The 20,509-nt window shown below is 40.8% G+C and overlaps 1 protein-coding gene across 1 annotated transcript in view; it reads left to right on the plus strand.

Annotated features, from left to right (window-relative positions):
- The window catches only part of GAS2L2 (growth arrest specific 2 like 2), a 57,744-nt gene that overhangs the window by 26,282 nt on the left and 10,953 nt on the right, over positions 1-20,509 (plus strand). Inside the window, exons 4-5 of the mRNA XM_073615220.1 lie at positions 5,985-6,092; positions 10,471-10,567. Of these exons, the coding sequence (XP_073471321.1) occupies positions 5,985-6,092; positions 10,471-10,567 (205 nt within the window). The remainder of the gene's footprint in view (positions 1-5,984; positions 6,093-10,470; positions 10,568-20,509) is intronic.

A 20,509-nucleotide genomic window follows, 5' to 3' on the forward strand; every position in this document is an offset into this window, starting at 1 on the left:
TTTTTCTTTGCAATCGGAACAATTTTTCCTGGCAGTTGTGGCTGAAATTTTAGTTGGTCTACCTAACAGTGGTTTGGTTTCAACAGAACCCCTCATTTTTCACTTCTTGATTAGAGTTTGAACACTTTTTATATCCCTTTCCTGTTTTATACAGTTCAACTACCTTTTCCCGCAGATCCTTTGACAATTCTTTTGCTTTCCCCATGACTCAGAATCCAGAATTGTCAGTGCAGCACTGGATAAAAGATGCAAGGGTCTGTCAGGAGTCCAGAAACTCACTGACCTTTCATACACACTAATTACAAGCAACCAGATCACAGGTGAGGATGGTTACCTTTCATAGCCATTCAAACCCCTTTGTGTGAACTTGTGTGCATGTTATCAGGCCAAAATCACCAAGGTATGTAAACTTTTGATCAGGGTCATTTGGGTAGTTTCTGTTGTCATTATGATTTATAAAGAGTAAACACAGTTGATTGAAAATAAATGGCTTCAGCCAAACACTAACCATGAGTGAAAGAAATGTTTTTGTGTTATCATTCATATTCTCTGAAAAATGGCCAACAAATCATAAATTCTGCCAGGGTATGTAAACTTATGTGCACAACTGTAGTTCACAGCCACATTCACTTTCAGAGTGCAGTGTTCACCATCAACTACACCTTCCAGTGTTCTTTGCAGTTGCATCCTCCAGGAGGGCGGGAAGGGGCAGCTGCATTAGCCAGTCTCCTTAACGCTTACAGGCTCACCGCTCTGTAGACCCAGGAGGGAGGGGGGAGGAGTGGGCAGACACACAACCTACTCTGCTCAGCCTGCTGCACAGCAATGCCCAGGAATTCCCAGCACTCAGCATCCCAGTCTCTGTAGCTGGCCAAGTACCTGGCTATATTTGCATAATGAAATGTCACTGCATTCACCAAGCTCTGGGGCCAATTTCCTTGCAAAGTGTAACTTTCCCATAAAAGGAAACATCTTCTTTGCCTTTATTAAATCAACCCCCTTGTTTGCTGCCAATTGTGCTACACATCAATAGTGTGAGACCCTTCCTCAACATCAGTGGCGGCTGGTGCTCAAAATTGTGTGTGTGTGTGTGTGTGCGCAAAAATACTGAAAAAAAACCCATCAATTGCAGCCTCACTGTGCCTATCAAATGCAGCCACTGTGCCCATCAATTGCAGCCACTGTGCCCATCAAGTGCAGCCACTGTGCCCATCAAGTGCAGCCACTGTGACCATCAAATGCAGCCACTGTGTCCATCAATTGCAGCCACTGTGCCCATCAATTGCAGCCACTGTGCCCATCAAGTGCAGCCACTGTGCCCATCAAGTGCAGCCACTGTGCCCATCAAATTCAGTCACTGTGCCCATCAAATGCATCCACTGTGGCATCAGATGCAGCCACTGTGCCCATCAATTGCAGCCACTGTGCCCATCAATTGCAGCCACTGTGCCCATCAAGTGCAGCCACTGTGCCCATCAAGTGCAGCCACTGTGCCCATCAAATTCAGCCACTGTGCCCATCAATTTCAGCCACTGTGCCCATCAATTGCAGCCACTGTGCTCATCAAATGCAGCCACTGTGACCCCCCCCCGGCGGCATTTAGCCAGCACCCCCGCCTGCCCACTTGTTGTCTGACTGGCACTTACCCCATCTTGGTGGTGGGTCAGGCAGAGGGTGACGGAGGTGAGCTCTGGGACAGACAGCGGGTCAGGCAGCGGCGAGCTGTGGATCAGGCGGCGGTTCCTGTGTCCTCCATTCTTCTGCCGTGCGTCTATTTTTTCCTCCTGCTAGGCGTCCAATAGGATCACCTATCCTTTCAGCCAATCAGGTGACGGGTATCAGACCGGCCGTTCCTGATTGGCTGAAAGGCGAATCAGTGTTAGAAAAGCATATATATTCATTTGCTTTTCTAACACATTTGGGTGGGCTCCGAGCTCAATGCTCTGCGCTCTGAGTCCACTCTATTTTTAAGCCTATTAGAGCCTATGGCTCTAATCAGGTGCTTCAAAAAAAACACCCCAGCTGATTTAATTCACGCGCCCAGCATCCTGAAAGAGACTGGATGCATGAATAGGGGGTGGCCGTGGCGCCATGGATAGATTCATGCTATGCATGAATCTATCCATTACTGATATGGGGGGTGGCGTGATAGAGGGGGCTGTGCCCGTGTGCCCTTAATGGACAGGCCACCACTGATTCTGCTACAAGTTAGGTTGTCAGAAGTTAGTTATCAAGGATAGATTTCTTCAGAAACCTAACTAAAAGTACCAAGCATATCTGAATCTTCCATCACAAAAAGATCTTTATATATTGTATATGCATATGCTGAAAAGCAAAGAAAGAAGATTTAAAGACTTGAGAAAGATATTATGGTTATTTAGTTGTTTTCAATGCAAGAGATGTTCCAGAAGGTACAGAAAAATCATTCATGTAAACATACCTACCTGTAGTAAAGGCATAACCAGCAGGTGACAATCTAACGGAGAGGTTTCTTCCATGAAAAATGTGTATTATATAGACATGTGATTGCTTACCAGGTAGTCCAAGTATAAAGTAACTAACACGTGTTGCAAAGGTAGCCCATAGATATGAAGGCCAACCAACAGTGGTCTGAATATTTGCTGTCCTGAGGACTGTTAATATATGCTTGTACATCTGATTGTTCTTAATTTCCTATGCTCAGCTTTGTAGCTGACAAAAAAAAGTAGAACAGTCCTAATCATTCTCAGTGAATATATAAAAATGTAGAGTATACAGTATCTTAAATCTGAAAAGCAGAGTAGAGTCGTGGCAATTTCTGTTTCTATTTAACCCTAGCAACACTCTGCAACTTCAATACAGATAGTATCTTATTTGCATTCTAGAAGATGTGTGACAGCCTGCAGCAAACAACTTTGCTCCTTGTTTTTCTTTCAAGTAGCCAGTCCATGGTGTACTGATTGTAGTAACCAAGGCTATGGTCCTACACAACGGATATTCCTCCTAGCCAACAGCTTGTCAACTGATGATGTCACGTGTAAAAATCTGAGTATCTCTTCATGTCACACCTTCAACAAATACAATTTTCTTAGTATTAACCAGTGGTGGACTGAAGATGGCAGCGGATCCAAGGCTTGTGTGTTAAGATGGCTATGGAATTAAAAGAAACCTCTCATGACCAAAATATGGAGGTTGCAAATGATAACCTCATGTTCTGAAAATACTAACTGCCTGGCTGTCATACTCCTCCAATGGCTTTGGTAAATTTTGAGTCTGTATTAAGTATTACATTTTTTTAACCACTTGCCCCCCCAACCTAATCTGAGCAAAACCATGGGCAGCCTAATATTTAACACTATATAAGTGTATAAACAAATCTGTATTATTCAGACTTACTGCATCTCACACAACATTCATAATTTGCATAGAAATAATTTGGTCATCTGCTATCCTAGAGATTTAAAGTCAGAATACTAAGGCTCCATTCCTGGTTTAACTTAGATAGATGTTTACTATGTTTTAATTTAGTATAGATCCATCCCCAGCATGCACTGTGTAAACACTTTTTTTAATGTTTTTAGTATGTGATCTACCAAAGGCTGTTTTTGCACACAGCAGAATATTTTGTCAAAAGTCATTTCTATACATATTTACACTTCTACACCAAAAAGTGTATTTTCTATATCCACCAGTTATGTCAATTTGTATAAATTGTAATGCAATTCATCCTAATGTGTGCATAGCCTGTATATGTTTTCACGTGTGTGCGGATGAGCAGTATTTCCTGTTGAGCTACAATGAATATAAAACATATTTACTGTGCTTTACATTAATTCAAAATATGATACTATCACAATGGAAGATACACGAGACCAAATCATCTTACCATGCCAATTAATGCTGGGTTTACACTACTGCGAATTGGATGTGCGTTTCACCGCATCCAATTCGCATAGCGGGTGATTGTGACCGGCTCTATGGAGCTGGTTCACACATCTCCGGAGCAGCTCTGGTGCGAATTGCACAGGAGTCCTGTGTGTCTTTTGGTCCATTTCAGGTCTGAATTCAGCCCAAAATTTGGGCCTAAATTGGACCTGAAACAGTGAATGGAGATGCTGTGTGCCACTGCGATCTCTAGTGTGAACCCAGCCTAAAGGTGTATTAAAATACACCTAAGTTCAGAGGGGTGTATGAGTTAGGTGTAATAACACATTTTATTCATTAGGCTGAAAATGTAAATCAATTAACATAAACCCCCCCTCAACTAAACCCCCCCCCCCAAACTCAAGATATTTTTAGTATCCCAGCGCAGATGGTAGGATAAAGCAGTAAGCTGTACATCGCTTTCGACCAACTATCCAATCATAATATCAGACTACATTTTCCATGAGTACATGGCATTCTAGTGAGATCCATTCATGAATGTGGGTATTTCTTCTCCATCACCTGATTAATAAAAGAAACACCCATCTAGCCAGCAGCGCACCACTCTCAGAAGAGAAAGTTTGCAAGCATTAAATATACCTAATATCATCTATTCCATCCTCACAACACAGGGGCGGTGAGGGGACCAATCCTGAATCATGTGAGGAGGAGAGGTAAAAATGTCCCAGTCCCTAGAACAGGAAACTATGATTCAGGATACAGGAAACACTCACTTTCAATAAATGAAATGCAGGCTGTGCTAGGAGGATGGATTTGAAAGTAACACTGACGGGCAAGGTATATGAGTCACATTGCATAGTTTCAGTTTGTCTTTTGCCTGGATTTGAGCATTAATTATGTATAACTAAAGTCTCCTGTATAACAATCTAAGCAAGTACCAAATTCAGCTACCATGTAATGCACACGCCTCATAAAGTAACCAAAAAACATCCTCCTCCTACCCTGATTGAGCTAAATTCTTTTTTATTTGTGTCTTATGCTCCCTTCCAGACACTGCAGCCCACAGTGGGAGGGTTTCAGCAACAGGCAGTGCTGTCAATCCAGAAAGCAGCATGTGGTCAGGTTTTGACTGACAAACTACAGAGGCTTGTGAATTAGCTGTGACAATACTCATAGCCACATTCCCTGCATCATTTGTTCATCCCTATGTAGTACAAGCAGACATAGATTACGAGAGTGGCAACTCTGCTCTGAAGCAGTGCAGCATCATTTACACTCTGTCACAGGAAGCTGCATTAGGTGGACTTCACTGGCAGGATAAACAGATACTTGTGTGACTTTAAAAGGGAATAAGAGAAAACTGTAAGTGCAGATGAACTTTAATTAGAAGCAAACTCTGGGATAAAATGAACCCCTTAGCACCCTCCCACTGATCGCTTTTGAAATACCCCCTTTTACTTACCGTAAGCTGTGGTCACATCATCTTCCAGTGCTGGGTCCTTCTCATCCCTATTTACTTTCTGATGGTGTCCTTCATAAGGATGTTTACATCACTGCTTGAGTTATGTGGCTGTCCACCAAAACGATCTTCTTAGGATCCAGAAGACTATTGATGTGAGCCTGAGGGGAGTCAAGGGGACTGGACAACCAGGGTTAATCTGCGGTGCTGGATCAGCGGTCTCCAAAAATGAAACCACATCAACAAAAGACCTAGATGGGGGGACTCAGGTGAGTATACTTTGCTTTATATGATACGGAGAATCTAAAAAACTGGCAAAATGGGTTAGAAAGGTGGGAGGGATGAAAGGGAGTTTATACACAGAGTTAGGCTTTAGGTGCCAAAGGGCGTTTTTTTAATGGAAGGCTATAATTCTACTGTATAAAAATGTTACATTTGTTAATAAGTATTTCTGCATTTGATTCTCAAAGTTTACAATTAGATATTGAAATATTGCTCACATCTGTTTGCTGTATACAAAGGTAATTAATTGAAGCGTTTTAGTGTCTATGTTTTTCGCTTGACAGGTTGACATTAAACAGTTATATTAGAATCAGATAAATAGATATGACATTTTGCTACTATACCCAAATGTATCATCTCCCCAATATTTTTTCACCAGGTGCAGCATTTGGTGAGCAGATGCACGTGTCCTGAGCAATTTTCTATGATCAAAGTCTCAGAAGGAAAATACAAAGTAGGGGAATCAAACACTCTCATTTTCGTTAGGGTAAGTACATAGGTATATTAAATGTAGTGTGCAGAAATATATATTTAGCTGTAGCCTGAGACCTTAGATATTGTGTTCAGAAAAGTAAAGTAGTCTCTCTATTTTATTAAAACCCAACTCAGAAGACTCCTCCTGTACGTGAAAAAAACCCAAAAAAAACAGCTCAGGCTGAAGTACTCACCTTAAAGCTCAAGCTTTCCCCTAAAGCAGTGGTTCTCAACCCTGTCCTCAAGTACCCCAACAGGCCATGTTTTGGGAATTTCTCTTAGAAAAAATATTAAGCCATTGACTCTGATTTAAAGCACCTGTACAAGATAAAGGAAAACCTGCAAACATGGCCTGTTGGGGGTACTTGAGGATAGGGTTGAGAACAACTGCCCTAAAGTACCTCTTCTCCACCACAAGATGACCTCCGTCATCTACTTTGAAAGATGCCCATTGAATGGAAGAAATAACAAGAGAGTGAGACACTTAAGCCCAAAATACTTTCTACATAATAATAACATATTATAGCTGACAGTTGCTAAATTTTGCACAATACTATGTGCCCTATTACATACACTGGCTATGTAATTATGATGCTTCAATTCACTACTGTACTTACTATACCAGCCTGGGCATAGTTGTAGGCCACAGTTGCAATGGAAGTAAGCAAAGTTGGGATTGCAGCTTGGACATTTTCCCACAAGCTAATCTTTCCACCTTGACAGATACCTTACAACAGAATTTAGGCCACAATCAATGTCAGACCACTTGGTAAAGTAAAACCCCAGGTTTTAGAGTCCATTCATACCATATGTGTTGGGCTGCATGAGACAGCCTTGCCCAATGCAGTCCCAACACATACACAAGGCAATTTGCCTTGAGTCCTATGTGTTCAGTAAGCACTACTGAGCCGTGTGGATTGCCCTGAAAAAGGTAAGACATGAACTCGTACTACATTGCATCACAACGTGCAACAGTGAATAAAGATGAATAGAATGTTACTTTGTGACATTATAACAAAGTTAAAAAAAATTGAAAAAATCTAAACATTGTGGTGTGCTGTAATCAGCGCATCACCCTGTTCTCCTCACAGTGCAAAACGTGGAGCACACTGCTGATGTGAATTGGCCCTTAAAAATATTAGTTGCATGGAACTCTGTAAAATATTATTTGTATGGGATGCCGCAAATACCTGAGCTTCAGAAGTGCAGGTTATTGCACAGAGAGATGTTCCATATTGTCATAAAATTTTATGCAGTCAGGCACTTTTTATGGAGAAAAGAAAAGGAGCGCCCTACATTTATTATTTTTCCAAGACCAACAGAAGATTTCATTGGGTTCCACTGGTGCAATCGAAGATGGGCAGGCTTCTTGGAGAGGGACCTAAGAATCATATTTCTGGAGATAACAATTGCTTTGGCAAATCACACATGCATTTTAGCTTCAGCTGACCACACGTTACCATCAGATTTCATAATGTCTATTTAATTTTCAAACATTTATCCAAAACCAGGGCAAGAGCAACTAATCAATCCATTCCACAGCTGTTGATAATGTGCCTGGCAAGCTTTGGTGTACTAAGCCCTATAATGCAAAAGTCAGATCACAACTGTTCAGTGATGTTTATTACCAGGGCTTTTTTTCTCAAACAATAGGTGCTGGAACTCAACCACGACCCCCCAAAACCCCTCCACCCACACACACCCTCCAAATCACATCAAATAGTGGGTGTGGTCAGTCAAATTTCACGAACAGTAGGAGAGCCTTAAAGGGGAATTAAATACTAGGATTGCATTACATACAGAGTGCAGAGCTGTCACTTGTAAACACAGAAACCGGACTTCTGTGTTTACAAGTGATTGTGGTGAGCAGCCCCCCCCATGGGTCTGAGCCAGAGGTGGTGGAACTGAGTTCCACCAAGTTCCCCCTGAAAAAAAGCCCTGTTTATTACCATCTTCAGTTAGTATACTGTAAACCAGTAGGACGTTACATTGTACATTACTGTATTAGACAGCAGACTGTTTTATGACTTTTGTTTAAGGCTCTTGCACAGGGGCAGCTGAGCCCATTCAGTGTAAATGCGGGCACTTTTTCCCTGCCCAGGAAGCCCAGGTACACCATACAGCCTCTCTTAGACATGAATGGCTGTTCACTGCTTGTACTCCGGTATATACCAGTGTTATTCTAAACAAGAGGGATGGTATGGGTGTAAAAAAGAATTAGATACACCCAAAATTGAGCACAACGCAGCGTGTGCGCTACTTTATTACTGCAATTTTTTTTCTTTTTTTATAGGAGAGATGTTAAAAAAGTGATAACACCCAGGTGCCATATATGCTAAGTACACCACTGTAGCCTGAGTAGAAAAGAATGTGTCCTGCCAGCGTGTTGCAGAGTGAGACCCTTAGTTTTTTGGGGGGAAGCAGTGCTTCCCCCAAACCTGCTGATTTTGTATGTTTGCCCACTGACAAAGAAATGATCAGTCCACAATTTTAATGGAGGGTTTATTTTAGCAGTGAGAGACAGAATAACAACAAAAATATCCAGAAAAACACATTTCAAAAAAGTTCATTGATTTGCATTTTAATTAGTGAAATAAGTATTTGACCCCTTCACAAAGCATGACTTAGGACTTGGTGGCAAAATCCTTGTTGGCAATCACAGAGGTCAGACGTTTCATATAGTTGGCCACAAGGTTTGCACACATCTCAGGAGGGATTTTGTCCCACTCCTCTTTGCAGATCCTCTCTTAGTCATTAAGGTTTTGAGACTGACGTTTGGTAACTTGACCCTTCAGCTGGCTAGGCCACTGCAGAACCTTAATGTGCTTCTTCTTGAGCCACTCCTTTGTTGCCTTGGCTATGTGTTTTGGGTCACTGTCATGCTGGAATCCCATCCAGGTCCCATTTTCAATGCCCTGCCTGAAGGAAGGAGGTTTTCACCCAAGATTTGACAGTACATGGCCCTGTCCATCATCCCTTTGATGCAGTGATGCAGTGAAGTTGTCCTGTCCCCTTAGCAGAACCCCCCCCCCCCTAAAGCATAATGTTTCCACCTTTATGTTTGACAGTAGGGATGGTGTTCTTGTGGTCATAGACAGCATTCCTCCTCCAAACATGGCGAGTTGAGTTGATGCCAAAGAGCTCAATTTTGGTCTCATCTGACCATAACACCTTCACCCACTTCTCCTCTGAATCATTCAGATGTTCATTAGCAAACTTCAGACGGGCCTGTATATGTGCTTTCTTGAGAGGGGGGACCTTGCAGGCTCTGCAGGATTTCAGTCCCTAACAATGTAGTGTGTTACCAATTGTTTTCTTGGTGCCTATGGTCCCAGCTGCCTTGAGATCATTGACAAGATTCTCCTGTGTAGTTATGGGCTGATTCCTCACCGTTCGCATGATCATTGAAACTCCACGAGGTGAGATCTCGCATGGAGCCCCAGACCGAGGATGATTTACAGTTATTTTGTGTTTCTTCCATTTGTGAATAATCACACAAGCTATTGTCACCCTCTCACCAAGCTCCTTTTACGATGGTCTTGTAGCCCATTCCAGCCTTGTATAGGTCTACAATCTTGACCCTGACATCCTTGTACAGCTCTTTGGTTTTGGTCATGGTGGAGAGATTGTAATCTGATTGATTGCTTCTGTTTACAGGTGTCTTTTATACAGGTAACAAGCTGAGATTAGGAGCACTCCCTTTAAGAGAGTGCTCCTAATCTCAGCTCGTTACCTATATGGAAGACACCTGGGAGCCAGAAATCTTGCTGATTGTTAGAAGATCAAATACTTATTTCACTCATTAAAATGCAAATCAATTTATAACTTTTTTGAAATGCGTTTTTTTTGGATATTTTTGTTATTCTGTCTCTCACTGTTTTAAATAAACTTACCATAAAAATTATAGACTGGTCATTTCTTTGTCAGTGGGCAAAAGTACAAAATCAGCAGGAGATCAAATACTTTTTTCCCTCACTGTAGAGGTTGATTTATTAAAACTGTAGAGTGCAAAGTCTGGTGCAACTGTGCATGGTAGCCAATCAGCTTCTAACTTCAGCTTGTTCAATCAAGCTTTGCCAAAAAAAAAAAAAATGCAGAGCTGCATCAGATTTTGCACGCTCCAGTTTTAGTAAATCACCCTATAGTCTTTTAGTAATCTGTAATGTTGTTTCCAAGCAGGAGATATACTATTTCCAGCTAAATGTTAAATACCACATAGACCTGAACTATTTCTCAATGTTACATGAATAGGCCTATTGTTTTCAGTTAGAGTTATTGTTCTGACATTCTGGGAGCTAAAGAAATCATTTGCCTGTCTACTGTATTTAATAAAATTGACTCAACATTGATATTATCAAACGTTTCTTAGTAAGCAGGTTTCTGTTTTATAGATTCTTCGTAACCATGTGATGGTCAGAGTAGGAGGGGGCTGGGACACGCTGGAGCATTATTTGGACAAGCACGACCCCTGCCGCTGTACTTCTCTCTGTATGTATCCCTAAACAGGGCATTATTTATACCTGTGCCTAGTTAGTGAAAAAGAAAAGGCAATAGGCTCAATTCACAAAGCTTTAACAGAAGTAAAAGGATCTTTATTTTAGCCATGTCACTGTAATTTTAAAATCTCATTGGACTCAGCACAATATAACGGTTGCTTTATTGAAAATAAGGATCCTTATTGTAATGCTTTAGCTGTGGACTGCCAATTCCTGTCCCTAGAACATACTCATATGTCCTTAGGAACAAGTGGTAATACCAGGATCATGGCTGCAGCTGTCGGCTGGCTACAAACAGCGAACAGGGAGAAAGATCCGTTCCTCCCCTTCCTCTGTGACATATGAAGCCGGAAATTATATGTATTACGTAACTTCCTGTTTTGTTTTTTTTTTTTACTGACCTGTACTGGCCAGACAGGCAGCTGATCAAACTGATCTGCCTTGGAGGGCAGAAGAAAGATATTTTCCGGATTTCTTTATAAAGAGTACCTGTCACTGTCAATGCTATCACAAGGGATGTTGTTCATCCCTCATGATAGCAATAAAATTGATTATAAAAAATATAAAAAAGAAGCAATGCAAAAAAAAAATTATAATCCAGTAAAATAAATAATAATATTTTAAAAATATAAAGTGCCCCCATCCCCCCGTACTCATGCGCAAATGCAATTGGGCACTTAGGTCCTGCATGCATTCGTAAACAATGATTACACCAGTTTATCAAATTAGTATTGAAGCTGGGAGACTCTAATAAATGCACCACCTCCTTTAAATATGACAAAACAATATACACCCAGAGAACACAGAATTGGAGTTTTAACCCCTTCCCGACTGGCGCACGCCGATGTATGTCAGCTGAATGGCACGGCTGGGCAAATGGACTTACAGATACGTCCATCTGAATTTCCCGCCATGCCATTGCGTGCACGCCGGCCGGGAACTCCGTGAGTCGGGTCGCGGGTCCCGCGGACTCGATCACCGCGGGGATACCCGCGATCGCCTCACAGAGAGGACGAATGGGGAGATACTGATGTAAACAGCATCTCCCCGTTCTGCCTAGTGACAAGTGTCACTGATCTCTGCTCCCTGTCATCGGGAGCAGTGATCAGTGTAGTGACACTGCTAGCCCATCCCCCCCTACAGTTAGTAATCACTTCCTAGTACTGACTTAACCCCTCCCCGCCCCCTAGTGGTTAACCCCTTCACTGCCAGTGTCATTTACACAGGAATCAGTGCATTTTTATAGCACTGATTGCTGTATAAATGACAATGGTCCCAAAAATGTGTAAAAAATGTCTGACATGTCCGCCATAATGTCGCAGTCACAATAAAAATTGCTGATCGCCGCCATTACTAGTAAAAAAAAATTATTAATAAAAATGCCATAAAACTATCCCCTATTTTGTAAACGTTATAACTTATGCGCAAACCAATCAATAAACGCGTATTGAGATTTTTTTTATCAAAGATATGTAGAAGAATACGATCGGCCTAAACTGAGGGGAAAAAAATGTTTTTGCATATATTTTTGGGGGATATTTATTATAGCAAAATGTTAAAAATAATGAGTTTTTTCCAAAATTGTCGCTCTTATTTTATTTATAGCACAAAAAAATAAAAATCGCAGAGGCGATCAAATACCACCAAAAGAAAGCTCTATTTGTGGGGGAAAAAGGACGTCAATTTTGTTTGGGAGATACGTCGCACGACCGCGCAATTGTCAGTTAAAGCGACGCAGTGCCGAATCGCAAAAAACGCTCTGGTCAGGGGGTAAAATCTTCCGGGGCTGAATTGGTTAAGGTGCAGAAAAATCAATCAAAAGCAATATTTACAAAAAATATAGAAAATTGTATCACATGGATATTATAAAACAATTTATAAAATTCAGGCCATATCAACCCAATGGTCAAAGTACAAAAGTGTGATTGCCTCTAGATCAGGGATATGCAATTAGCTGTTGCAGAACTACAGGTCCCATGAGGCATAGCAAGACTTTGACAACCACAAGCATGACACCCAGAGGTAGAGGCATGATGGGACTTGTAGTTTTGCAACAGCTGGCGCTCCACTAATTGCATATCCCTGGTCTGCATGTTTCCCCACAAACATGGCTTCTTCTGGAACTTTTGTAGAACCTTGTTATTTAATATTTACCACCTTTCAAAATGATCTTGGTTCCAAATGATCCCCTAGACCCATTAAGAGGTTTTATGAGGGAACGTCTGTGACAAAAAAAAGGGGCATTGCCCTGTAGTAGCACCTAATCTTTCAAGGAGTTTTAACGAATCGATCGTTCAATATTTCAATCCTTTTCCGTATGTATACTTCCTCTGATGCCAGCAAATGTTCAGGGTAATTATGCCATCTGAGCACTTTCCTCTTTCAGTTTACCACTGTTCCTTGGCTCAGTGTTAGCACGACACATCTTTAACCAGTGATGATTGAAAAGCTTGTTTCAATCTATCACAAGGGATTAACCCTTTTAAACAGGTTAAGAGCCTCACTGGTAACAGGGTAAATGGCCACAGCCATTACACCACACATCAGAGTGAGAGCAATAATTCCAACACCAGAGCTCATGTTTTACTCTAAACTGGTAACTTGTAAAGGCTTTTAAAGCATCACCTATGGAGATTTTTGGTACCATTGTTTGTTACCATCTCCTGGGCGTGTACAATTTTACATGTCTGGTATCTATGTACTCAGTGCAATATCATCTTTTATATTTGACCATAAAATTGGGTATTTTATTGTGTTTGTGCATTTAAATGTATTTTTTCCTGAAAATTTGTGTTTGATAAACAGCTGAACAAATATCGTACTAGATAAATATTGCAAAAACCACCAATTTATTCTCCAGGGCCATTGCTTTCAGAAAACATTTATTGTTTGTGGCTTCAAAGTAGTTTTCTACCAACAAAATGCTTATTCTAACATGTATAAGAAAAATGTTAGAACTGGCCAGGATTGGAAGTTGTTAATGTGGTTGTAAACCCTCTCATATACCCAGTGAAGTGATTGGCCTCAGGTGATGACTACGCCCCTAAAACGTCACAGTCCCAGCATGCCCAGGGACTGTGACGGCATAAGGGGTCGGAGTCACCACCTATATAAGTCAGAGCGGAGCGCCCAGAGTGCATTCCAGCTGGAGAGCGCGTCGTGTCAACATCAGAAGAAGAGAAGAGGGAAGAAGGCAGAAGGCAGCAGACCAGGCTCCTCCGCTATAGCAAAAGAGCGGCAAAAGAGCAGAGATAGCGGAGGAGCCTGGCAGAAGACCCGGAGAGCGCGGAGAAGAACCGGAGAGACCCCTGAAGTCGGAAGAAGACCCCCGAAGTCGGAAGAGGACCCCCGAAGCCGGAAGAAGACCCCCGGAGCTGTCTAATAAATTACTTTAAAAATCTGTGTAGTGTTTTTTTTATTGACACTTTTTCCCTAGGTGAATGGGTAGGGGTAACATGTGTGGGTGGGGGGGGCCCGTCCCCACCCCCTTTCCTGACCGACCGGGCTGCGTGCTCGGATAAGGGTCTGGTATGGATTTTGGGGGGGACCCCGCGCCGTTTTTTCGGCGTAGGGGTTCCTCTTAAAATCCATACCAGACCGAAGGGCCTGGTATGCCCCTGGGGGGGAACCCACGCCATTTTTTTATTTAAAATTTGGCATGGAGTTCCCCCTCAAGATTCATACCAAACAGTGCGAGTCGGCACCCTGTCGGGTTGCCATGGAAATGGCAAACCGCAGCCAAACGCGACCGCAGCTAATCGCACTGTGCAAATGCAGCTGATCGCAGTGCCTGGAGTCTTGAACTCCACAGGAAAAAAAACATGCTTTTAACTGCGGCAGAATAGCCGTCCGTGTGAAAGGCGCCTAACATTAAAATACTCTGAAGCAGTTAACTAGTAACTGCAAAAATACCTTGACTGATGGGTTCTCAAAGCAGAACAATTTAAACAGCACAAGAAAGCTGCTTTGAATATTTACAGTAAACACTGTGTTAATTAAAATTAAATTGAACAAACCATTTCAAAATGTACAGTAGAAAATTGACTTTAAAAACCATAGCAACTTGCAATGATGACATGCAAGGTGAATTTCCCTTAAAGGGTGAGTTCACCTTTGTACACTTTTTTTTTTCATTAAATCTACAGTCACTTACTTTTATTGTCCTAATCTACGTTTCCAGACGATTCCATTAGTAATGTCTTCTTCCTGATCAGACTTTAGGTCATGACACAGGAAGGAGTTGACCAGCTGATCTCATTATTACTCATTAGCACACACCCTGCATCATCCACCCTCCCATTCCCAGGTGCACATTTTTTAAATGAAATGCAATCAATCAGTGATCACCCTTCTCACTAAATACACAATATACAATCAGATTGCATAGTGTATGGCCATGTTTATGCACCTAAAATTACTAGTTGTGCTTTCAGTACCATTAATTGTTAATGGTACACCAAACAAAGAAGCAAACACACATTTTGCCATGTGAAAAAACAAGGGGCAAATGCTGCAAAACGCACAGTAAAAAACACACAACCCACAAAATGATAAAATGTCCCATTAACCACATGTAGTGCAGCCAATTGAAATCAACAGGCTGCCCTATGCGTCATAGGAAAAATGAGACACAAAATGTGCGCCCTCACTATGCTAGATGTAAATGGGGCTTGAAAGTGAAATTGGAGCGATAACACAAGAACAACGAGGCTCCATTCACATCTGTGCGTTTCCTTGCAGTTCAGAAATGCGCTGCACCAAAAATCGCAGTAAAAAAACGCACCAAGTTCCACTCTAAATAATAGTTCTAAAGCCCCTTTCCCACTTTTTTGACTTGTCCTGTGACTTGGGACTGCAAAGTCACATGACAAGTCGTACCCCATGATTTCCAATGAGTACCATTCATATCTGTGTGACTTCAAGTTGCACCGACTTCAAAGTAGTCCCTGTACTACTTTGGTCCGACTTTGATGTGAGTTACACAGGCTTTCCCTGAAATCGCATCAAAATTGCAGCCGCAAAATCGTGCGACTTTAAAGTCGCAGTAGTGTGAAAGGGGCCTCAAGCTTCTTTGGGGTGATTGCTGTGTGTAGGGCAGCCCATTCAGGGGATGGGCTGCCCTATGTGTGATGAGTGAAAATGCTCCAAAACACCTCCCCCCCTCAAAAAAAAAAAAAAAAAGACGCATGTGGGAATGTGAGTTCCCGCTATGCAGAGTTGTGAACGGGGCTTGACAGCTGAGTGTGTCTGTCCACTCCCTCCTATGCACTTGTATAAAGACGGCCATACACTATGCAATCTGATTGTGTATTTAGTGAGAAGGGTGATCACTGATTGATTGCATTCCATTTATAAAACCTGCAGCTGGGAATGGAAGGGTGGATGATGCAGGGTGTGTGCTAATGAGGTCAGCTGGTCAACTCCTTCCTGTGTCATGACCTACAGTCTGATCAGGAAGAAGACATTACTAATGGAAACGTCTGGAAACATGGATTAGGACAATAAAAATAAGTGACTGTAGATTTAATGGAAAGCTTTAATATTTTTGCAAAAAAAGTACATAAATGCTATATTGGTGCATAGGGGAGCTGGAATTTAGAAAAAAAAAAGCGTACAAAGGTGAACTTACCCTTTAACAGATAAAAATATTTTGTTTCCTTTAACCCAACTGATGTATTGATGATTTCTGAGGGTAGTATGCAAAACTTTCAGCAACGATCAGTATGATCATTACACGCCACACCTGTTTAAAAACCAACTCTGGGAACATTTAGAATTATGCCTTACAGTTCTTTCTCAACCATGGCTTTTTAGGGTCCCCTTCCTCTAGGGGATACCAAGGGTTCTTAAGCAAGTAATGATTTCTGCCTTCCAGATTAGAAACCCCTGACACCAATAATCTTTCCAGTTATCTGTAAGTAAACAGCTATTTTCCTACTGACCACCAAAAGCATCCTTCTTCCACTGACCATCAATGTAAGGAGGCCCTTCTTCCACTTACCACCAATGTGAGTCCTTTTCCGACTGACCACCAATTTAATTGAGCACTTCTTTATTGACCACCAATGTGGGGGAACACTAACATCTTCAGTCTCTGCATTTTTCTTCTTGACATTATCATTTGCTAAATTTCCATTATTACTGAAAATAATTTTGTCGTATTAAAAAGTTCTAGGTGTCAAAATGACTATGTCACATTCCTTATTTTTTTCTTTATTCTTATGTATTAACTTACTGTCCATGCTAATGTACAGTGAGCTACAGATAGAATAGGTACTAGCAGGGGTTACTTGAGACTTGGAAGGTATTTTAAGGGTTCCTCTGTGGAAAAAAAGGTTGAGAGAGGGTTGAGAAATACTACCCTAAGTACACCACCTTCGGCATCTTAAGAAACACCTCTTTGATCAGCTGTTTTTCTTTCTTTTTTTTTTACTGGTGGTAATCTCAAATGACATTCCTTGTTTTTGTTAATGATTAGGAGAAAAATGTGTGGCCAAGAATGTCTGTGAATGTTCTTACTTATCCAAGTCATGGTATAGCTAGTGGTAGTAACGTTAACAATTGATCATCTTCTGTAATGTTGAATACTTTTTCTACCTAGCCAAGTAGCTTCTTCAGTTCTAATGAAAGTCAAGAACATACCCCAAAATGTATATCCACACAGGTGACTCAGTCACATTAATCCAATCACCATGAAATGCAAAACCAAACAGAATTCAAGTCAGACTAAGCATGTTCCTTGCTGCCCCAACACCACCTATTTCAAGCACAAGGATAACTTCTACGGACAGAAAGACTGACTTGGAATGGTATCATCAGTGTCTTTCACTGTAGCCTTGAACACATCTAATAACTGGTAAACTGCAAGATATAACATTTTTTTTAAGCATAGTGAGGTGAACATTTTGGACAACTGATTTGCAAGTCACGTGGAAGAGGCCATCCATCTCAAACTTAACACCATTTTAAAACTCAAACCTTTAACACCATCTGTCATCCACATTTAATGCCATTTTAAAACCCATACCCCTAGGATTTTACAATTCACACCTTCAGACCCACTTTTCACACTTATAATGTTCACTGACAATCAACATCTGCCTTGACACACTCCATGGCGATTGGATTGAGGTTACTGAGTTAACCTTGTGGCTTTAAATACTGGATATGTTCCTGAAACTCATTAGACATGAAGGAGCTGCTTAGATAAGCAGGGAAACATATTCAATATTACAGAAAAAAGTTCTGTTAAGGTGATATTAAACCCAAAACTAAAGATGTAATATATTGATAATTGATAATCATTAGATGTAGTGGCTGTATTTGGTTTCTTTTTTAGGGTTTTTGCCTCTGTTTTCACCTTGTGATCTGTCCAGGAAAACACTTCTTGTATTATACAGACACCACTATGGATTAGTGCCGGTTCACACTGATGCGAGTTCATTCCGAATGTAATGCGTCAAAAACATTCTAAATTCGCATGTCATCTATAAAGTCATTGTTTTCAATGACCGTCGTTCACATACATGCGTTGCGATTCCCCTACGAATGCGATGCGATAAAAAAAGGTCTTGTGCGAGTTTACAGCGTTGCGTTGCGAATTTAGCCTCCATAGACATCAATGTAAATCGTTCTGGAATCGCATTGATGGTTCAGATATGTGCGAATTCCACCACACTACTCTCCAAAAAAAACCAGGAAATACACAGGAAGTTAACACCTTTTTTTTTTTCCATTATGATTTCATTGGCTAGAACATCAATCGCAGCTATGACCAACTCCTGAAATTCGTGTTAAAATCGCGTTAAAATCGCAGTAAATTCGCTGTAAAATCGCACCTCACACAGGTCAAAAAAACGGAACAAATTCGCAGTGCAGCAGTGTGAACCGGCACTAAAGGAGCACAGGGGGCACATTTGGACAGCAGCATTGTCAGTCTGGGGGGAGGGGAGTGTTTGATGTACTGGCAGATTTAAATACAGCAATAAATGGACACCAAACTCAAACAAATACTTTATAATCTGTTACAGCAAACAGTTTTGTTTTTCATCTGGGATAAAGGTTTTAAGTAAATAAAAGCTGATCATCTTAAACACCTCTGTCAGTGTTAAATGGTCTGTCTCATCCTTGTAACAGCAAGAGAGCTTTTCTGTTGAAAAACAACAGACTTACTGGCTGGATCACCAGATGCAAACTGAAGAAAGAAAGCTTTAAAAGGGAAACTAATACAGCCATCACATCTAAGCATTGGCAAGCTGCAATATAATACCAGTTTGCGTTTGGGTTTAATACTGCTTTAATCGTGATTAAATACTACTAACTGTGGCCAAGAACTATATTCAGAAAAAACACTGCTTTACTGCTTCCTTCTATAAGAACAAGCCTACTCTACTGCATGGTAAATATATCCCTGGCACGCACCTATCAATGTACATCTTATCTTGGGAGCCACACAATATTCTGAGCCCACTTCCAAGAAGGTCTGGTGAATACCAAGCTGTTTGAAGGTGTCCAAACAGAGGCAATCTTTTGCAGAGTTTCTATAGAAATTAAAAAGAAATGTGTGGACACCCACTGAGATTCAGGAACAACAAATATCAACTTGGATATTAAAAGGCCTAAAAGGCAAACTCAACTTACAAGGGTTGCATTGTGTAGTGCATGAGGATCTAATGAAATAATTTATTTTCTCCTCTATGCAATGGTGTTGATTTACTAAAGGCAAATAGGCTGTTTATTTTGCAAGTGAAGCTGCACTTTGCAGGGAAATTTGCCTCAGAATTTAGTGAATGACGTGAAGCTCTGTTGACATCCATTATCCAATTATGTGGATGCAAAAATGCTGTTTTTTTTTTCCTTGCAGATGATTGGGTATTCTTTGCAAAGTGAAACTTCACCACATTTAGTAAACTTTGGGGAAAAATCTCTTGCAAAATGCTACTTCTCTTGAAAAGTAAATAGCCTAATAATACTCATATCTGTCAGATTTAGACAGAAATGTGAATGCCACAGATGACATGTCAGGTGGTCATGTTTGGCTATCTTTACAGCATTAAATCCAACTACTTATCTTTTCAACATTAGTCTCTTAAAGTGATAAATAGCCGCCCAAATGTGTTTGCTTTCAAAAAACTTGATAAAGGTTCTAAAAATATTTATATAAAATATTTATACCAATTCATCTAATTTTTTAAAAATAAATTTCTATTATCTTCAGCATGAATTGACTGTTCACTAGTTTGTAGATGGATAGTCCTGCCTTACCCATATCTATATATGTCATATAAGTGATAAATGACATGACATTAAAAGTCTGCAGCATGCATCCTGATGGCAAAGAAGCCACTTTTTTTTAATCCTGGCAATATATTTAAGAAAAACATGAATCTGTTATACAGACCTAGCAATTACCTGTCAAAGTATGTGCAAATCAATTACCCAGGCGAGGTCATTGTTTAGTGGTGGTTATAAAATTCTGACAGGTTGCCTGAGTGAACCTATCTAGCTGCTTTCTAGTATTAGTCATTTGAAATACCTAGTTTTATATGCACACCATCACTGTCACTCATGTATCTCTTGGAAGTCTGCCAGCTAGTAGACTCTATTCTGAAGGAAAGGTATGAGAGACAATCACGTCTCTGCATGGTCCATTACCTTCTTACTATTATGTCACTTGTCCCTGATATTTGTGACATTGTGTCTGCAGCTTTCTATTTTTGGATTATTGTGAGACGTGAGACGTTAACTATCTCTTCACCACACATTTATAGAAAGTCTGCTAATGTAAGCATGCAAATTGGGAATGTTGGTTTATGTCTCACAGGAAACATTTTTTTTTCTTTTCAAGATTTTATTTGGAAAGCATTGCAAAAGTGTTCCAAACTATGAGATGGATTTAATTTTATAGATTTGTAATTGATAATGACAAAATAAA

The sequence above is a fragment of the Aquarana catesbeiana genome, linkage group LG02 (assembly GCF_042186555.1).
Source record: "Aquarana catesbeiana isolate 2022-GZ linkage group LG02, ASM4218655v1, whole genome shotgun sequence".
Lineage (NCBI taxonomy): Eukaryota > Metazoa > Chordata > Amphibia > Anura > Ranidae > Aquarana > Aquarana catesbeiana.